Here is a 21330-nt window from a genome sequence, read left to right on the forward strand (position 1 = left end):
GTTGAACCCAGATTTCTTTGGCTTCAGCCAGCATACTTTTCCCATGAAGCCACATTTCGAAACCATTCTGCTGGACATTTTCTATGCACCCAGAATTGAGCCAAATGTTTTAGGGTTCATAATAGGTCACCTTTTAATCTACTGAGAGATATTATGAGAAATTTCTTAAGGAGATGATGGTAAATCTTCATCCACTTGGGGGGAGTTCTGCTGCCTTATACTTTGAACACCTAGTACACTGACCAGAGACCTCACTTGAGACTGAGCAACCAATCACCTGTCAGCTCCCGAAGCTTAGGTGACCGACGGCTCTCAACTGAATCTCCTGAGATTGTCCTGAGCTGAAGAGAGATTCTTCATGCATGTCACACACTCAGCCACTCCCGCCCCACCACATCCCATGATTGGCCCAGGCAGTAGTATAAAGGCCTACCACCCTTACTTCCATTCCAGACAACTCTCCTATGCTCAGAGGGCCATAAGGCCAGCCTGGGCCTTAACTACGACTGTACTATAGTCCAGCTCCCCTCCTGCCTAATCCTGCTGCCTTCATTGCTTGCAGGTATTCCTGAGAGCACCTCCCATAATGCCCTGCATGCCAACCTCCATCTCTCCGGAGTCTGCTTCTCCGGGCACTTGACCTGTGATGTTGTTAAATCCGATTTTCCTTGTGGATAAATTATGGTTATGTTTGGGCAGTGTAATGCGTTTAATTGGGTCCCTCTTCAAATTCATACTTTCAAGTCCTAGCCCACAGAATCTGAGAATGTGACTCTATTTGGTCTTTTAGGAGTTGGTTTGGATATAGGGCCCTTAAAAGAGCATTCAAGGTATAATGAGGACATGTAGGCGGGCCCTAATCCAATATGACTGGTGTCCCTATAACAAGAAGAGATTAGGACACAGACACACTCGGAGGGAGGGCCATATGAGGACACAGTAGGAAGGCAACCTTCTGCAGGCCTCAGGAGAAACCATAGCTGCTGACACACCTTGGTCTTGGCCTTCTAGCCTCCAGGACTGTGAGAACATAAATTTCTGTTGCTTAAGCCATTAGCCTGCAGTACTTGTTACAGCCTCCTGCGCAGACCAACAAAGGCAGATTTAGAGGTGTTCTTCATTTTCAGTCCCTATTCTTTCATCTTTACTCTCAAGGAACAACCTGGAAATCTGAACAAGTTAAATTATCCTTTAAGTGTAAAGAGGAAAGGTAATAATTCTCAGTGCATAAAGTTTTCATATTCCCTACAATATGTCATATTGAGAAAAGAATATGTGAATTCCTCCTCTTTATTGCATCTCCTTTTTTAGGACCTCATAAACGTATGGCAGGTGTAAATACACAGTTTGATGATGACTTTGGACCTGAGGTGAACTTGGATTTAATGGGAAAAAAAGGACAAAATTTGCAAGTCCTGTCAGTCAACACGTTTTGGCCATTCGTGAAGCAATAGTCCAGCTAGACTTTTTTTCTTTAGGTAAACCATAACAGACCATGTCCAACTGCCAGCTTCCTGCCTTTGTATAAAGGAGAAGAGTAAGGAATGCCAAAGAAACAGTTTTGCAGTTTAGAAGATCTTTTTTTTTTTTTTTTCCAGCATTCTTGTTTTTCTGAGCCAGCCCCTCTATCATCACCAGTGGTGCACTGGGAAATGTTTACCTTCCGGCTCTCTGACAGTGAAACAAAATGAAACAACCTTGAATTGTAGTTGGCCAATTTCTGTGGTGTAAATACCCACTCTGTGGTCACTGTTAAGTTACCTATGTGAATTCACTGGGCAGGACGCGCACAGTCAGCTCTGGGGAGCTGGAACTAGCTGCCTCCAACATGCCACTGGCTGCTACAGAATCACAAAGGAAGGCTACCTGCTGCCTGGCCTCTCTGCAGCTCTCAGATGCCACCTGCAACCCCCACCCTCGGGAGCATGGGCTCTCCACCTTCCCTCCACATTAGCTAGCTCAGGGCTTGCTTTCACTTGCTGAGTGTTTTGGTAAAGGGCTTACTATTAAGAGTATTTATAAGGTTAGCACAGGTTTCCTGAAAGGATGTTTCTGGCCGCGACCTCAGGGTGTATCTTCATTGCATCTCCCCAAACCAGACAATCACAGCACAGGGGGCTCAGGAGAGCAGCCAAGTCTAGGCTGACCCAGATTCCTAAAGGCTCAATCTCTCCCTAGGCCTTTCCTTACTCTCTACTTCTCCCATCTTCTGCCTTTAGTGATTCCTTTGAGCCACGTAGACTTCACTTCCTCTGTGCTGTACGACTCCAGGTTTCACTGGAAGCCTCTGTCCAGGGTTTAAAATATGCCAAACACAGTCAAAGGCAATTTGCATACTTAATTGTCACAACGACCTCTCCAAAGAGGCGTTATTTTCATTCTTATTTTATAGATGAAGAAACTGAGGCACACAGAGGTTAAATAACTTGTTCAAGGTCCTACTACTTGTTAGCGGCAGGGGTAGGATTCAAATCAGGCAACATGGCTTCAGGTCTGGATCTTGAAGCAGCACGCTGCCCCCCAAAGAGCAGTAGGGTTGTATCCCCAGAAACCATTGATGACAAGGAATCAATGCTCCTTTTTGCTGTTAGATGATAATAATAATTGCCAAATATTTCCATTCTACTTAGTCTGGTGTGAAGTTACACACACATGTGTACATACAGTTCAATAATGAAAAAAAAAGAAAAGCCCAACCAGAAGTGATGGAAGTAAGGACCTCAAGGACTTCTGGACTCTGAACATACATGATTCTATTTTTTTTTCTGAACATACATGATTCTAAAACAACTTAAAGATTTCAGGTGATAGAGTTGTCTGGTTTTCAGATCTAAAATACCAAAAGTTGAGAATCAACATGTATTTGAAATACCACAGGGCTAATGTTCATTGCAGGAACTCAAATGGAATGAAATACTGGCTTGCATTTGAGAATGCCAAACTTCTTTTTTTTTTTTTTTTCTTTTCTTTCTTTTTTTTTTTGTCTCATCTTAGTGAAACTGACTTGAGGTCTAAAAAAATGAAAAGAGACTTTGTTTCAGTCTTCATTAAATTAATATTCATGCCGAGTGACTTGAATCACAAATAAATGTAATTTGCTCCAATTTGAATTTGTACAGTAATCCTCCCTTATCCATGAAACATACATTCCAAGATCCACAGAGGATGGTGGAAAACGCGGAGTACTGCACCCTATATACAACTATGCTTTCCCCATACGTACATGCCAATGATAAAGTTTAAACTGTAAATTACACCCAGCAAGAGATGAACAATAACGAATCAAATAGAACAATTATAACAATAAACTGTAAAAAAGTTATGTGAATGTGGTCTCCTCACTCTCAAAATATCATAGTGTCACCATTCTTCCTGTGATGGTGTGAGATGATCAAATGCCCATGTGAGATGCAGGTGTTGTGACATGGTGTTGGATGACTACTGATCTTCTGATACTACTCAGGAGGAAGATCATCTGCTTCCAGAATGTGGTTGACCTCGGGTAGCTGAGACTGTGTATAGTGAAACCCCAGATAAGGGGGCGGGGATACTGTCATTTGGTTTGGTTTGAAGCTTCTGAAGTATCCAATTCTGGGATGGATTTTTGTCATGGGATCTTGGGTCTAGGGGGACTTTTAAGAGGTCATTATTTTAAAACATTGCAGTGATAGGGGCAATCTGGTTTTTAAAGACTTCCATGCAAATCCTTTTATTTCTCATCAAAATGTTTTTAAAAACATTGGTCATTACTTACTTATAACCTTTCTTCTGCAAATGAAAGAGGGCCCTTTTTGGATTGACATGACTGCCTACTTGCTTTCTTATTTGTACTGATGGTTAGTTCTCCATGTGTTATAGACAACAGATTGTCAATCTCAGCATGTAAGAGAACTGACCTTTCTTCTTCTTTTTCATTTAATTAATTAATTAATTAATTAATTTTTAAAGATTTTATTTATTCATTCATGAACAGAGAGAGAGAGAGGCAGAGACATAGGCAGAGGGAGAAGCAGGCTCCATGCAGGGACCCTGACATGGGACTCCATCCTGGGTCTCCAGGATCACACCCTGAGCTGAAGGCGGTGCTAAACCACTGAGCCACCCTGGCTGCCCCCTTCTTCTTCTTTTTAAAAAAGATTTATTTATTGGAGAGAGAGAGACAGAGACAGAGAGATAGGAAGGGAGAGAAAGAGCATGGTGGGGAGGGATAGAGGAAGAAGAGAATCTCAAACAGACTCCATGCTGAGTGCTGAGCCCATTGCAGGGCTCGAGCTCATGATCATGACCTGAGCAGAAACCAAGAGTCGGACGCTCACCTGACTGTGCCACCGAGGCACCTCTTAACCTTTCTAATTTTGAGCACAAGTTACTTCATATGCATTTTCTCATTTCATCCTCAGGACAATCTTCCTAGCTCAAATTTTATAAATTCAGAGACAAAGATTAAGAGACGAGTAACTGGCTCACAGTCACTCGACTGTGAAGCCTCAGCTCTGCCTGACCCCCCAATGCCTCCACACCAAGCCATCCTGCTTGCTCCCATTAAAAGGCAATTAACCGATGCATTCCATATCCTTTCTTTGACTTAGTTTCCATAAAACCTTTAAAAAACCTTTAAAAAGATAGGTGAATGGACCGTTTTAACCCGAATTTCCACCTCAGGCCAAACCGACTTGCAGAATGGCTAAATGAAAAAGGAACAATCTAATACTGATTGGAGCCAGAGAACTAGCTAAGCTAACCTAGATGACCAGCTTCTGAACAGGTCAGTGAGAATAACTTCCAGGCTTGCTCAAGCACTAGTTATATAAAGGGAAATATTCTCCTTTTATCCCAGAAGATTGCTTCCCTGAGATTGAAAGGAAGAGGATTTCCTGTGGGCATCAGGGTATCCAGCTCAAAAGATTCACCTGCCAGAGCAAAATCAGGTGGCCTGAAAGTAGCCTTTTAATTCCAAATATTAGTTACAATCCTGAGTGAGGGTGGAATGCCATTTGGAGTGTTGTCTCAAGCAGTTGGGACAAAAGGGAAGTGCATGAAATGTACGTTTTTCCCATCACTACTCACCCTTGCCCACATTTTCCCAGGTGCTTCTCTCTGTTACGCCAAGGAATGTTGGAGCTCTGGATCTTGGAAAAGACAATTCCCGTTTTAGTCTGCTGTCCAGCTTCTTTCTTTTCATAACTCTGCTTAAAGAACACGCGATCTTCTCATGCCGGTGGGAAATTCACAGCTTCTTGAATCTGAAAAGAGGTTTAAAATGTGAAAGTGGGTAAACTCTGGCAGAGGCTGAGAGACACTTTTTATCACTTAACGATTGCATCGTAGCGGTTGGAAAAGCCAGATCCATAGTCCCATGAATGGAATCCATCATTCATTCATTTGTTCGTTCAATCATGCCACCAAGGAAAGCACTTATGGTGCTTTCACACGCGTTAGCTGGAATTGCAAAGCTTCATAAAATATGACCCTGTCCTCAATGACCCCACAGTCTAATAGGACAAACCAAAAAAAAAAAAATGCAGTTCCATAAGATGTTTCAGGTACCCTGATAGGAGGTGAGGTGGATCTGGTGAGGGCACTAGAAGAGGGAGAGGGTAAACTTTGGGTGGAGTCTTGAGAGGTGGGTAGATATTTGCCAGATGTTTCTTATTGGGGCAGAATGGTACAAGGGAACATTTCTTCATTGCCTATTTTCTATAATTTTAGTTCTGTCATTGACTGTCATTGATTTAACTTGTCTTTTCACCCTTCCACCCACTGCCTCTTTCTTTCTTCTTTCTCTTTCTTCTTTCTTCTTTCTTTCTTTCTTTCTTTCTTTCTTTCTTTCTTTCTTTCTTTCTTTCTTTCTTTCTTCTTTCTTTCTTTCAAGATTTTATTTATTTATTCATGAGAGACACACAGAGAGAAAAGACTCAGGCAAAGAGAGAAGCAGGCTCCATGCAGGGAGCCCGATGCAGGACTCAATCCCAGAACTCCAGGATCACACCCTGAGCCAAAGGAGGACGCTCAACCCCTGAGCCACCCAGGTGCCTCTGCCTCATTATTCCCCTTTATGTTGTTGCTTTTATCATTTTGAAACCACCAAATGTGCCTGACTACCTCTCATCAACAGCTTGAGAAGGTCACTGAAGCCATATGCTTTTCTTGTTTCCCTAAAATGAGGAAAACTGGTGCTTTGGCAGGGTGGCTTTTAAACAGCTTAAATGTGAAGCCCAGAATTTTATTTTTGGGGAAAAAATGGACTGGGCTTTTGGTCAGTTAGTACAGGCCAGTTCTTCACTTCCCTTTCATGATCTCAGAGCTATAAAGTTCAGTTTTGGGATGGTGTGTGTGTGTGTGTGTGTGTGTGTGCATGTGTGTGTGTGTGTGTGTATCCTTATGGACCATTGTTGAAATATATATTCTTAGAAAAATCCTAATATTTAAAACACATGGGCTGCACAGAAATCTCTTTGAGAACCGAGAATCTGAATCTTTGTAAAAGCAAAATGTTTTTCCTATCAAGAATGAGAAGTCAAAACCAAATGGGTCTTTGAAAACGTGGAGCAGAAAAATCAGGATTGTGCCTGGCACATAGTAGAAGCTCAGCAAACTGTGTAAGGAATTTATCCAGCTGCCCTTAGGGGGAAGAGATGTCTTTTTAGAACTGCTTTCCAAACAGAGGGGAGTTGGGAGTTGGTCTCCTTTCACTTCTGCTAGGATGGGAATAGCTTCCTGTAATTTTGGTTTGATAAACACAGTATTTAAGATCTTGGTTAAGATGGGGCAAAGTAAATTTTTCTCTGAGGCACTTGCAGTGGCTAGGCAAGGGGACACAGGCCCATGACTCATTTGCTCGGCCTGACCTATCCATGGTCACCCGAGGATCTGAGCGCCAGGTGGGGGAGCAAACCAGCAGTGAGAGTCACTATGTTTCCAGAATTCTATCCATTTCCCCCTGAGGTACTCGTGCCTTGAGGCATTTTAACTGCCCAAAGTGTGAGGATCCCGAAAACAACAGTACTAGGCTTAATAGAAAGATAGATAGATGATAGATAGATAGATAGATAGATAGATAGATAGATAGATGAGAGATTTCATTAATTCTTCTTTGTGAAATGTAACACACATAGAAAAAACCAACTGTAGAGCTAAATAAACTGTCATAAATTGCCTTCCAGGTTAAAGCACAGCATGCTGTCAGGACCCCAAAGTTTTCCAGGTGCCCTTCCCAATACAATCCCTTTCTTTTTTAAAAAAAAATTTAATTTAATTTAAATTTAAATTCGATTTGCCAACATATAGTATAACACCCAGTGCTCATCACATCACATGCCCTCCTTAATGCCTGTTACCCAGTTATCCCACCTTCCCCACCTCCCCTCCAGCAAGCCTCTGTTTGTTTCCCAGAGTCAGGAATCTCTAATGGTTTGTCTTCCTTTCTAATTTTTCAAAGGCAGTACTGCCTTGAGCCTCTTCAGGGGGCTTTATGTTGGGTCTTGTGGTTTTGGGCTTCTAGATTTCCTCCACTGATGTCCCTTTCCAAGGGGAGAGGATTCTTTGAGGCCAAGAGGTCATGTCCACCTAGAACCCATGTCTCCCTTTCTAGATCATGCACCAAGTACCAGGACATTTGGATTCCCTGTCCAAATGATTCTGAGTCCACTTCCAGGTCTTCCCTGGCCTCTTCCTCAGGTCCACCTGCCCAAGGGGTGACCTAGGGGCAGATATTTGTAGGAGGCTATGGATGAACATACATGGACACAAAGCCCTTGAGGTATGGGATGGAACAGAGGGTGGGAAGAAAAGATGGATGGCCTGGGAGTCTGGGGGCCACCTCTTTTTGTGCCACACATTCCAGGGAGAAGCTCTAAGCAATCCAAGAATTCTAGGATCCAACCTGGTCTTCCAGGTTGCCATGAAGATACATTTGTTGAGGTAGGAGGATAAAATAGCTTTTATTCAATCTAGTGTTAGTTTAGTTTACTTTAAAATATTTAGGCCAGGGCACCCGGGTTGTTCAGTGTTTGAGCATCTGCCTTTGGCTCAGGGCATGGTCCTGGGGTCCTGGGATCGAGTCCCGCATCAGGCTCCCCAGAGGGAGCCTGCCTCTCCCTCTGCCTGTGTCTCTGACTCTCTCTGTGTCTCTTACGAATAAATAAATAAAATATTAAATAAAATAAAATATTTAAGCCTACGACTATGATATACAGTTCTCCATTTAAGCCCCACAAATGTTAGGGGTGAGCCTGCCTAAAGGTCATGATCCTGTCTATTTTGGTAATCCCCTCCTTGCCTTTCTTTATACCTTACCCCTTTGAGTCCGCATTCCAAAACCCTATAGTCATTTTTCCCTATTTTTGAACTCTGAATAAATAGATCCCACAGTATATACTCTTACATATTAACTTTTTCTACCTAGCATTATGTTCATGAAATTCATCCATGTTATTGTCGGCACCTATAGTTTGCAATTTTTTATTGCCATGTAGTATTTCATTGTGTTGTTATCTATCCATTTTAATGTTGAGGGACATGTGAGTTGCCTCCAGCATGAGGCCATTATGAATGATACTGCTGGGGAGACCTTTATCCATTTCTGTTGTCCATATACCTAAGAATGGAATTTGGATAGATACACATTTCTTCAACTTTACTGGAAAAGGCCAAATTGTTTTCCAAAGAGTTTGTACTAATTTATATTCTCACCAGCAGTGTATGAGACATCCTGCTGCTCCTGACAACGTTTGTAATTTCTTTTTAGTTTTACCCATTCTGTGCTAGGAATATTTTAGTATCCTCCTCAAGAGGTTTTTTTTTTTTTTTCTTTCTTTTTCTTTTTCTCCTCTTGATTTGTGTCAGAAGATACTAAAGTGATTCTAAGAACTTAGAGTTTCAAATTGACTGCTGCTAACATCAGTGGAAGTGTATAATAATAAGGACACTACTACTTTATAGTAATATCCATGGTTTTCATTTGAAATATGGCAGCTAAGAGAAGATCTGTAGCCTTGGAAGATTCACAGTAAGAAAATCCAAGCCAAAAAAGAGAAGAAAGAAAGAAAGAAAGAAAGAAAGAAAGAAAGAAAGAAAGAAAGAAAGAAAGAAAGAAAGAAAGAGAGAAGAAAGAAAGAAAGAAAGAAAGAAAGAAAGAAAGAAAGAAAGAAAGAAAGAAAGAGAAAGAAAGAAAAAAGAAAGAGAGAAAATCCAAACCAACAGGGTTGGCCCACATAGCATTTTAAAATAATGCTGATCAGCAGAGCGACCTGGGGGCAGGGGGAGTAAACCACCCCACTAGCCATGCAGTTGGTATTGACCTATTCCTTTCATAGAGGTGTGCGTGTCTCCAGAGCATGCTCTGACCGCTGTGGCAGCGCTGGGCACAAATTGTGGAATTGTCTAGCTGGGGCCTATTGGGGCCACCCCAGAAGAGGAATTTGAGCTGGGGAAGGCCGTCAGCTCACAGCTCATTAGCACGCCACATCTGGCAGCATCTGTTCCTCCAGGAGGTGGCAATAGCCATGTGCTCTGGTCAACAGAAAGCAAGGGACATGCACACGCCTCTTCTGCAGCCATGAGCCTACCCTCCTCACAGCCCACTTTCTTCTTCATCTACTTGTTCCCTGAGCGTTCTCACTGCACTTTCCTCTTGCCTATATCCTCAACCTCCTTATGCCTTTGTCCTTTTAATGCATCCTCCCAGCCAAAGGCCAGCTCTGAATGTACTCAACTGTTTACTTTCTCTACATCAATCACCCAGCTGTTGAGCATTGCTGGAAAAACCCCACACCCTGCAGATGGTGGCACTCTACACTCGTGATGACCAGTGCCATCTGGGCTCTTGTTATGTCAGCCAGCCCATCTCTGTTTCCCAGGTAAGCTCACCCTCCCATTTCTCCACTTTTCTATTCTAATAATAGGTCCTCTCCTATAATGGCAAGTTGATGCTTATGCTTGACTCGGCTGGCTGTTGTCCATGATGCACTGGTCTGTTTCAGACTTTCTCCACTCTCAAGTCCCTGGCTTTAGCACCAGTCCCTCTACTGAGCCCAGGTTCCCAACTCCACCGTCAGGCCCAATAGGCAGTTAATCCTCCTGCTTCACAAAGAAACCTAAAGCCCCCTCCAGGAACTTTCTTGATGTCCCTCCTCCTCATCTGTGGATTCATTTTGCATCCAGACTCATCCCTTTCTCCTTCTTGTCTCCTTGTGACAATAAAGGAAGTGTCTTCTCTTGTGTCAAAGTGTATCCTTCTATCTGGCCTCAATGCCTACTCAGGAACATCTCACTATGCGTTCTCTCTCTCTCTCTCTCTCTTTCTCTCTCTCTCCTGACTTCTCCCTAGGAGTTGTCAGATAGGCTCATGTCTCTCCCTTAAGAACCTGGTATCAGGAGCTTCCTTAGCTTGGCTAAGAACCTCATCCAAACAGGGCAAGAAGCAGTGCTAGGGGTTGGATTGTGTCTCCCTCTCCAAATTCTATTTCAGAATGTGACCTTATCTGGAAATAGGGTCACTGAAGATATAATCAGTTAAAATGAAGTCATACTCTCACTGGATCTCACTTTCTTCACTTGGGACACAGGAGTCGTTGGATTATCAGTTTTGGGGTGGGCAGCTCTATATTCTGCAGGAGCAGAGGTGGTGGATGGGAGAGGGAGGATTCTGAGCTCTGCACCTTGTCTTTGACCGCAGCAGTTCCAGTGATAACTAGTTTACAATTTGGAACTCTTGATAATATTTCACTTAAAAAAGCGTTTTACTGTTTAAAAAATAAAATGCAAAATTTAAATCTCCTTGCTTAGGTGGTATCTTAGATCCTTTCTCGCAGCAATAGACTATGTTATAAGATTTTGCAAATGAAAGAATATGGGTTTGATGAATATATTGCCCAGATTATTCTTAAAAAAGCTTGACTTAATAAAATTTACTTTTTTTAAGGGAAGGAGATTTGATAAGATTGCCTAATGCAATTTAATTTTTAAGCCTTTTATAGATGCTTCATGTAAAACATTCAGAGATTAGAAAAGTGATCTTTGGGGGGGCACCCTATGTTAGAATTTGGGGGTTTTGAAATATGCTTACTGTCCACCTGGGGCTCTAAGACCATGTGCAAGGGAGCACTTGTGCATGAACCAGACCTTCCGATGATGAGCTCTTAAGGAGAATCACTGTAGGTGCTCATCTTTGTTTCCGCAGGACCTAGATCAGTGCCTGGTACACAGTGGGTGCTCAGTTAGCACTTATTGAATGCTAAAGTAGAGTCCCTGAGGGTCTATGGGAATTCTTGGTGAGAGGAAAGAATTAGAACTTCTTTCTAAGGGAAGGGGTGAGTGGAGTAGAATCCACAAACACAGATTAAGAGGACAGTGCTCTTGACCTAGACATGGCAGGGTTTCTGCTTGTGGAATAGTTATCTGTGGGATTGGATAAGCACAGTAGAGGAACACAGCTCTATGGCCCCCTCAGAATAGTCAAGCAAGGTTCCTGGTTCCTGGCAAATCATTTCAATTCCTACCTGGAAGCCAGTGGACTGAGTCTACATTTTTCTTCTTTCTCCCTGGATGTTTCTCTAGTTGGTATCTGATCCTTATTTTTAAGGACCCCTAATGGGATCCTTGATGGGAAAGCACCTGGGTAGCTACTAGGATAAACCAGGTTCTCCAACCTTCTCTGCCTCCCAGTCGGCCATATGCAACTGGCAATGTTCATGGCGAAGTGCCCTGGAAATCAAGAGATCTTGGTCCCAGTCCTAAGTGTGTGATTTTGGGCAATTCAACTATTTCTCAGTTCCAGTTTCATCCTGCATAAATGAAGTGTCAGACAAAATCATGTCCTCATTTCCATATCTCATATAGGTTATCACCTGGATGTGTAATTGGTGGGACACCAGGAAATGCATGATTGACCAAAAATTGTGTCCACCTTTCTCTGTCTCTGTCTCTCAGCCTGACCCTGATAGGAAATATCGGCGATATTTCCACGTGGCTGTGCCTTTGAGATAAGGCCTTGGAGGGGATGCTAAAATTGTAGCGCTATTTAATTAAAATGCACAGAAGTGAAGCATTTATCAGCTGTGCACATCAGAGATGTCACACTTTCGCTACCTGGGAGTGTCCTGAGAGAGTGGAGCCTGACCTGGATCAGATTTATGGGCAAAGGTGTCAGAAAGATTCTCATCAGGGGCTGGGCAATACTATCCCAGAAGAGGAGCAGAAGGAATAGGGCAAGGGCTAAAGCCAGCTGGGTGCCCCTGGTGGTTCTGCCTAAGGGCAATTCTAGGCCGGGGGCCCATTGTACTCAGTGGAGCATGGTGGCTGTCCACTCTCTGGCCACCGACAGCCCCTGACATAGAGGCCTCTTACAACTACACACTGACTAAGCTGTCTTTCTTGGGAATTGCATTTCCCTGGGCAGTGGAGCCTTGCTAAGATGTTGCTTGCCAGCCGATGGAGGCCTCTGACCACACTGGGATCCTCACAGTTCATTTTGGTAGGTAACTAAGACAGAAAGACAGAGTTAATTAAACTCTTCATAAAACAGCCCATCAGCCACCTGCTTGCAGAGCAAAAAGTCAGAGTATGTGCTGTGTTTTGGCAGAAGGATTGTGTCCTTCAGTCTCCTCTTGGGCCCCATTTAGGATTCTAACCAGGTTACCTACGAAACTTCTTTTTAGTTATGGTATATATTTTTTCCATTTGTGTAAAAACAGTAAATAAATACCAGTGGTCTCATCAGGCCAGGCCAAAGAAGAATTTGTAGGGGATTTAATACCTTAATGCATTGGACACACTTGCACTTGGCTAAACATTCCAGTTGGGTGGTTTGGCTCAATGCAAGCAATTTAAATGTTGTTGGGGTGTAGCTTTTCCAGCGACCTCGGTTCTTTCGGAATGATCCCTGGAAGGGATGGGCTTTTAAGTGAGTTGGAAATTCTCAGGTATGTTTCAGAGCTTGACAAGACAAGCCTTCTCTTTGTCTGAAATGGGTCAGACTCAGGAAAGAGAGTGAGATGAACACGGTTGTCTGTTCATCCAAGTGCACATCCAAATGTGCAGCCTGAGGGCATAGCAACAAAGTGATCCAAATTTGAAGATTTTCTACAAACATCAAGATATTCCAAAGGACAGCCAAAACCCTGACCAAGAAAAAGGGCAAGGCAATGATCATGAAATAAGTGAGGGTGGAAGTCAGAGTTATAAGTCCTTATAACTCTTCTGTGCTTAGGTAATGTCTTGCTGAGCTCATGGCTCTGATTTTTTTTCCTGGTCTTTGCCAGCAAATTTTCAGGGATCTCTTAGCAGAAGAGAGGACATTGTTTGCTGCATCTTCCACTCCTGTGGAGTTCTTGGACGCTGACTGTTTACAGGGGCTTGCAACTGCCTTTGTTTCCCATCTGGTATTAATTTTTGCTTCTTCTTCTTTACCAGGCTTTGACTCATCTCCGCCCAAACCTTCAGGTTTCCTGAAGGCTCACGTCCCAAGACATGGCGCCCCATCCAGGTAATGCAACTTGCCACAAAGAAAGAACGGTCTCTCTTCCCACCCTCGGAGAATGGAATAGTGATTTATTCAGTCATCCAAGTCAGAAATGGAGAGGTTTTCTCAGCACTTCGCTTCTTCTCACTGCCCACATCTCATCAGTGATGGGGCCTTGTCCTTTCTAGCTCCTTAAGATGTCCTGCTCTCCCCTCCCCACCATGCGGCCACATCTCAGTCACCCCCATCTTAACTCATTGTGTCGCCACTGGACCAGTGACATTTTCATCTCACATTATCTTCAAGGCAACGGAAGAGCTTTGGAAGGTTTTGACTGGTAAGTAACTCAATCACATTTCTTTGTCATAAAAATCACATGGATTAATTGGAAAGATGGCTGGCATGGAGGTGGCCTGAAATCCATTACAGAGCTGTGCTAGAATCCAGATGAGAAATGAGAGAGTCTGGATTAAGCTCATGACAGAAACAATGAAGATGAGAGCAAGTGGCTATTTAGCAAGTCAATGGATAAAGTATAATATCCGATTGGAGCTAGAAGCTGAGGGAGAAGAGGTGTTTATAATGAACATCTTGAAGATAGAAGTGGAGGAGATTGGGTAGATGATAGTACCGTTCTGAGAAAGACAAAATTAAGAATTAAGTAGCTGAGAAATGATGAATTTAATGTGACGCGTTAGGTTCCAGTCTCGTGGGGGATGTCCTGTGGGGAGAAAATCCGTAAGCAGTTATATATACAGCTGATGCTTAAATAACACAGGTTTTAACTGTTCAGGTTCACTTCTGTGCAATATTTTTTAAGACATACTTACGACTGAAGAATAAATACATTTGGAGAGTTCAAAAAAAAAAAAAAGACGTACTTACTTATTTTAGAGAGAGAGAATGCAAATGGGAGGAGGGGCAGAGAAAGAGGGAGAAAGAAAATCTCAAGAAGACTCTGCTTTGAACGCAAAGCCCGCCTCAGGGCTTGATCTTAGGACCCTGAGATCATGACCTGAGCCGAAATGAAGAGTCAGGTGCTTAACTGACTGAGGTGCCTCCCTTATGTGGAGATTTTTTTCAATAAATAGAATACAGTACTATAGACCTTAAAACTTCTCCATCTCCATATTTACATGAACCACTTTTAAATATAATATATATATTTATTATATATAAATATAATATATATGTATGTATGTGTGTGTGTGTGTGTGTGTGTGTGTGTGTGTATCTCCATGCTACTACTTCTGTTTCTGTGGAGGACCCTGACTAATACAGCACAGAATGAAAGAAAAGAAAAGGAAAAAACATCAGAAGGAAGGGAGAGTGAAAGAAAGGTGTGGGATGAACGGGTCCTCAATAGCCTACGTGCTTTGAAGACAAAGGGAGAGGGCGGGTGACCGTCTGACTGTCTGTAATATCTGATGACATCAATGACTCATCAATGTTATGTAACTAGAATCAGCCTTCAGACTTTGCTGTCTTGGAGGTTTTGTCTCATAAAAGCAGGACTTCCTAGCTTGGCTTGTTTTCTCGTTACTTAGGAGCCGTTGCTAGCATAAGGTCATGCTTAGAAAATTGAACCCCTCAGTAAGATTACTCAGAGACTTGGCTGTTGCTTTTTCTCTGGCCATTTTATCTTTAGGTTGAAAAAAGAAGAAACAGCTCACTTTTCTAAAGTGACATTACACATCACTTTGAAATATGCCCTATGGGCCAGCCCTAAGATCTGGTGTTTTTTGTTGTTGTTGTTGTTTGTTTGTTTTATTTTATACTCACAAAAGAGGAGCTTTTATTTTTTTAAAAAATGGCAAAATTTTTTTTCTTTGTTTTACTCTAAAGATCTTTGGTAACCCAGCTTTTAGGAAACTTCTTGATGAATAGAAGCTGAGACAGAGGGGAGAATTTGCCCAGTTCATACCCAGTTCGTTTCTGACCCAGCGATGGGATAGCCTCAGAAACCACTGAGTGATTTAAATGAGAGGTTTATTGGGCATGTAGAATTTATTTTGTTTTTGCTCTATTTTTTTTATAATCTTTTCCATTATAATATTAAAGTGGTAGTGATAAACCGTTTTTTAAAAAATATTTTATTTATTTATTCATGAGACACACACACACACACACACACAGAGACACAGGCAGAAGGAGAAGCAGGCTCCATGCAGGAAGCCCAACGTGGGACTCGATCCCAGGTCTCCAGGATCACACCTTGGGCCAAAGACGGCGCTAAACTGCTGAGCCACCCGGGCTGCCCAATAAACCGTTTTATTTGTGGTTGTGGCAGACGCCATTTGAAACATTTCCCCAACTCAGAAGGATGCCCCCGGTTGTCCTGCTCACTCAGGAAGGTGGGTTCCAGATTTCGGTGTGAACAGCATGGTCAGGCTTTATAAAGTTCACAGCTTCCTGGACATGAGATGAGCACCTGACCCAACATTAGACTCAAAGTCCTCCACCCCCACCCCACCCCCACCTCCAGACACACTGAGTCACTCACACAGCCCCTCTCCACGTGTGAACTTGGAAGCATGACTGCATGTCTACCTCTAGCATCATGAGCCGTGGCCTTGTCCTTACAATGAACTACTTCCTTTCCTTTCCCACTAGAGCTTGCCACCCCACACCATGCTGGAGTTGACCTGTATTTTATTTAATCCATACAGCCAAAAATATCCTAATGTATTCAGTTAAAATAACATAAAAACATTCTGTCCTTGGGTTGTATAATAAAAACTCAAGGGGCGCCTGGGTGGCTCCATAGGTTAAGCGTCTGCCTTTGGCTCAGGTCATGGTCTGGGGTCCTAGGATTGAGCCCCACGTCGTGCTCCCTGCCCAGTGGGGAGTCTCCTTCTCCCTCTCCCACTTATACTCTCTCTCTTTCTCTCTCAAATAACAAATAAATAATCTTTAAAAAAAAAAAAACCTCAAGCTTAAGAATTTCAATGATAACAGCCATGGACATTCAGTGGGGAACTCAGTGTTTTTATTAAAAACCACCCATACTCTCTCACCCCTTCCTTATTCCAGGAAAGCCCCAGGATCTGGTGGCAAACAGCGACTGCCACACCCTTTACAATTGTTGGCAGAGTGTGGTTAGCACAATGCTTATGACAGGTGATTTGTCCGAATCTGTCAGGATTACACGGGCATAGATCCATTCCCAGCAATGCCATTTGCAGACGTGTATGCTGTAGGTACACTTGTACAAAAAAAGTAACAGATACAGTTGCACAGGGGCAAAAAGACCTAGCACAAGGGCCCTTGGTAAAGCATTGTTGGTAAGAGCACCCGAAATATCTGTTAATGTAGAATTGATTAGATAAATCATGTGAACCTGCACAATTGGTGTATTATGATGTGAAAAAATGAATAAGGTGCTCGTGTGGGGAAAGAACTCTAAGATACAACGGTAAGTGTCAAGAGCAAGGTACAGACCAGTGGGGTTCTCAGGTTATCATTTGGGGGATGATGACATCTCTTCGAATTTGCTCATATGTGTATACATCGAAAAAAAAAAAACCTCTGGAAAAAGAAGGAGTAAGTTCATGCCAGTGGTTTATTTGTGCGTGTGTGTGCGTGTGTGTGGCAGGGGTGCGGAGAAGCAGGCTGCTTAGATGGGAGACAGGCGTAGGAAGAACGCTTTCACTGCATAATTCTTACAAGATTTTTAAAAAAAATGCTATACTATGTGTTGTCAACTATTCAAAAGAAAGAGAGAGAGGGAGAGGAGGGCGAGAAGGAAGCGATTCCATGGCTATCAACAGAGACAAACCTTTATTTCATCAGACTCTTAGCTGATTATTCTTAGTTAGTAAAGAAAATATTTGGGACTGTTGTTTCTTGAGGAAAAAAACACAAAACGAAAAAAAAAAAAAACCCAACCCACTGACACTCAGGGACAGGGTCTGGCTGTGGCCATAGCATCGTGGCTTCGTGGCTTCCTCCCTCATCACGCCCCACTATCCCCCGGTGTCAGGAATCAGGGAAGGCCTAGAACCTCCACCATCTCCAGCTACGTCCACTTCATACAACAGCCTTTCCTTTGATGGATGAGGATGAGAGGAACTCGAAACTGTGAAACATTGTAGAAAGGAGACTGGAAATTCCTTCCCTGTGGATAAAGTCTACTCTTCCTCAATATTCAGCCCTGGAGGACAGGCTTAAAATATCACTGTGTCTGAGAGAGAGGGAGAAAACAGTGACTCAAAACTCACACTAAGGTATAGAAACCTTAAATTGCTATTTCCTTTAAGATAGATGTTCATAAGGGAGCAGGTTTCTCAGCCTCATTACCCATGATAGGGCCTGAAGAAAACAACATGCGAGTTTATTTGGACTGCCGCAGGTACTGTTGGGGACATATAGGAACCTCTGGGTAAATTTGAACTTCAGATAAACAGTGAATGATTTGTATACCAAAAATACATACTACAAATTATGCTCAGGATCATTCATTATTTACCTGAAATTCAACTTTATTTTTTACTTATTTTTAAAAAATATTTTATTTATTTATTCATAAGAGACACACAGAGAGAGGTAGAGACACAGGCAGAGAGAGAAGCAGGCTCCATGCAGGGAGCCCGATGCGGGACTCGATCCTGGGACTCCAGGATCATGCCCTGGGCCAAAGGCAGGTGCTTAACCACTGAGCCACCAGGCGTCCCTGAAATTCAACTTTAATTGGGTGTCCTGTATTTTTATTTTGCTAAACACTTCAAGCAGGGCCTGGGAGACTGGCCTGCAGGAGTGGAATCTCTATGGAATCTCTGCAGAGTGGAACCCTCTGCGGGTTAATGCATGGGTGGAAAAGGCCCATTTGTCCTCATCATTTCAAGGAAATGACAAGCAAACACCCCCTCATCCAAGAGCCAAGTCAGACGCCCCTGACTGCAGGTTCCAAGCATGACATCCACCTCGACTTTTCCACCATCCTAATGGATGGACGTCATCCGGTCTACACTACTGCTATGGGTCTCATGGATGAAACACCAGTGCCCCTTCTCCATGGACAGGGGACACATCCTGCTCTGCCAGCAGAAGGACTTTGGCTTCATGTTTCTAACAGAAATATGAATTTGTGCCGATCTTCCGAATTTTCTCATCTGGCCTGCCCATGCTCAGAGCTTAATCCTCCAGTGTATTAAACGGAGTCAAGAAATCTCCAATAACCAGAGTGTCGTTCCAGGAAGCCCCTTCCACGTTTCGGGGTGAGCCTGGAAGGTGGTGGTCACCCAATGAGCATGACGTTAGGACAAAGGAGAGGAGACCATCAGGACACCGTTTCACCTGTGCAGCGGGGTGACTCTGCTGAAGCATGCTCTCCCATGAGCAGAGACTGTCTCTCCAGTGACGAGGTGGCCGGCTCAGGTGCCAGGACCCCTGACAGAGGAAGAGAGCGAGCACAGATCATGCCCATGGAATACTGCTCAGGTTCCTTCCCTGTCAAGGAGGAAAACCTTGCACCCGGGAAGACCACTGGGAATGTTGGTCCTCAGGTTACTTGCAGTCTCCGTGCGTAGCCAGCTCTGTGATTACAACACACACAAGGCCCTATGACATAATGACCCGGTTCCCAACAGCTCCCCTCCCAGTGGGAAGAGGTGTGTAAACTCCATAGATGCTAGGCCTGTCTTTTCTGAACCTTGTTCCTTCTGGAGTTGAGTTCTTGGTGAGTTGACAGTCTGGCCATCTTCTGAATCATCCAGAGGATTGAGGTACATTGTAAATAGGGTTTGGCCTTCTGGAAGAGCTGGGCTCATAGAAGAACAATTAAAAACAACAGCTGTGCCAGAATCAGGGCCTCAGTGGAGGAATTGGCTCTGGCTGTCTCCTGAAGCTGCAGCTCATCAAATAAAAGCCAAAGCCACTAGGCCCAGTGGTTCGAGCGGCCACTGAGGTCATGGCTCCGAGGCACCGACTTCTCCACGTATGCCGTGAGGGCATGGCTAGGTACGTTGCAGCACAGAGACAGATTTTAAACTACCATGAACCCAGTGAGGTTTGTAGGGCAGACACACAATTGCTTGCAAACAAATGGCAGGCACAATGGGCAGCGTTTCAGGTTTCTCTGCAGATTTTCTTTTGGGGCTCTCCAGGGAGCTAAGAGAAACTCAAGTCTGAAACTCTAACCTGCCTCTGCCATTTTTTTCCCCTTACACTAGATCTGGGCCTCAGGAGATCTTCTGGAGCATTTGCTGAATTCTAATGGGACCTAGCCCTCCAAATATTATTCTTCTTATGGTTTGCTGACATTTTTTCCTGGAAACACATCATACTGAGATGTCTTGTACCCTTTGTTTTCCCAGACTATTTGAAAGCTAAAGAATGCAGACATCCAACATTTGGGCTGATCCAAGTTTTTCATGATCTAGCCAAGGTGGGCAAAGATTCCAGGGAAGGCCAAGGATTTTTTAGACTACCTGCATTAGAATCACTGGAAATACCTGTTTAAGATCCTGATTCTTAGGATCTGTTCTAGAGCTATCTACTACATCCCTGTGGAGGAGGTCTGGGAACCTGCATTTTTCATAATCCCACCCCCCCGCCCGCCCCTCACCCCCATTTCCAGTTGATTCCTGTGTGCACTAAAATTAAGAGGCATTTGTAGAAGTGAAAGAGTCTTAGATAAGCAGCCAAAACACTGGAGTTTAAGTCCATTTACTCCCAGGCTGGTCTTGGGCAACTACTTATGAACCACCAGCCTCATTTCCCCACCTGTAAAAATGGATATCTTATTCTATAGGAGTTATATGTTTTTCTCTTTGAGGATTAAATGAGGTAAGGCATATGACAAGGCTGGCAAATTCTGAGCTCTTGCTAGCTATTAGTACACTTACCCTATGAGAGAGAGAAAAGGGAGGGTGCACTCAAGCCATCTTTGTAGACCTTGAGATGTATGTGCTTTGCAGCACTTTTCAAAGGCTCCTTTGTCACTCCTTTTGGATGGACACAGAACATGGAGACTTACCCACCAAGTGGCTTTTCTACCTGCTAAGGCCCTATTAACATACCCAGGAGTGGGGGATATCGTGCTATTGGGAAGACGAGGTGATAAGTGGACACTTTCAGAAAAGCAGCTCTGGGCTCATATAAATATGAAATAAGTTAGCTAAAAGCATATGGTGGAAGTGGTGTCTTTACAGGTGTGTCCTCAATGGGGGTGGGGCCACATGCTCTAAATCACTGACTTACCAAGGATCATTACATCCCCCAGGGCACTCTGGCCAATGTCTGGGAACATTTTTGATTGTCACAACTGGGAGATACTACCGGTATCCAGTGGGCAGAGGCTAAGGATACTGTGTTATAACCATCTCATGGTGCACAGGACAGTTTCTCACACAGAGAATTATCTGGCTTCCAGTGTTACTAGTACCCCAGTTTAGAAACCTGCTCTAACACAGAAGACTGAGTCATGGGTGACAGAAAGAGGCCTCCAGGCCATTAAACACCTTCCAAGTGACAACCTCCTGCTACTATATTGAAAAGTCTTACAGATGAATGACGGGACCCAGCATCCTGCAAGCTGGCTGGTCACCATTAACCACTCCCCATGTCCCCTGCTCAATGGAGCCAGTTTCCTGCTCATTTCCACAATGAAATGAGGGGGGAAGCATTCCTAGGGCTTTAGAGGAGAGAGTGTTGCTCTCCACAGGAGAGGGAGGAGGCCGCCTTGCTCCTGGCAGTTGTCTCGTTTCTTACCGGGAGGGTAGGGCAGTGAGAAGCAACTGAGAGGCCACACTGTCCGACAGGGCTTGCCCCTCTAAGGAGCTCAGTGCAGGCCCCAGGAGAAGTACCTCCCAGCCCTATGAGGGATGCCAGGAGGGCACTCAGCATTCGGGGATGTGATCAGATCCAAATGG

The 21330-nt window shown here is 43.7% G+C and overlaps 1 protein-coding gene and 1 long non-coding RNA gene across 3 annotated transcripts in view; one reads left to right on the top strand and one right to left on the bottom strand.

The window, feature by feature from the left end:
• The window catches only part of NEDD9 (neural precursor cell expressed, developmentally down-regulated 9), a 185987-nt gene that overhangs the window by 111672 nt on the left and 52985 nt on the right, over positions 1-21330 (bottom strand). Inside the window, exon 2 of the mRNA XM_038584173.1 lies at positions 5068-5243. Coding sequence (XP_038440101.1) covers positions 5068-5079 — 12 coding nt within the window. The 5' untranslated portion in view covers positions 5080-5243. The remainder of the gene's footprint in view (positions 1-5067; positions 5244-21330) is intronic.
• The window catches only part of LOC111094048, a 60231-nt gene that overhangs the window by 18481 nt on the left and 20420 nt on the right, over positions 1-21330 (top strand). For both annotated transcript variants that reach the window (XR_005384327.1, XR_005384328.1), the window contains one exon: positions 13411-13796. This is a non-coding gene — a long non-coding RNA (uncharacterized LOC111094048). The remainder of the gene's footprint in view (positions 1-13410; positions 13797-21330) is intronic.

Source organism: Canis lupus, chromosome 35, assembly GCF_011100685.1.
Source record: "Canis lupus familiaris isolate Mischka breed German Shepherd chromosome 35, alternate assembly UU_Cfam_GSD_1.0, whole genome shotgun sequence".
Taxonomy (NCBI): domain Eukaryota; kingdom Metazoa; phylum Chordata; class Mammalia; order Carnivora; family Canidae; genus Canis; species Canis lupus.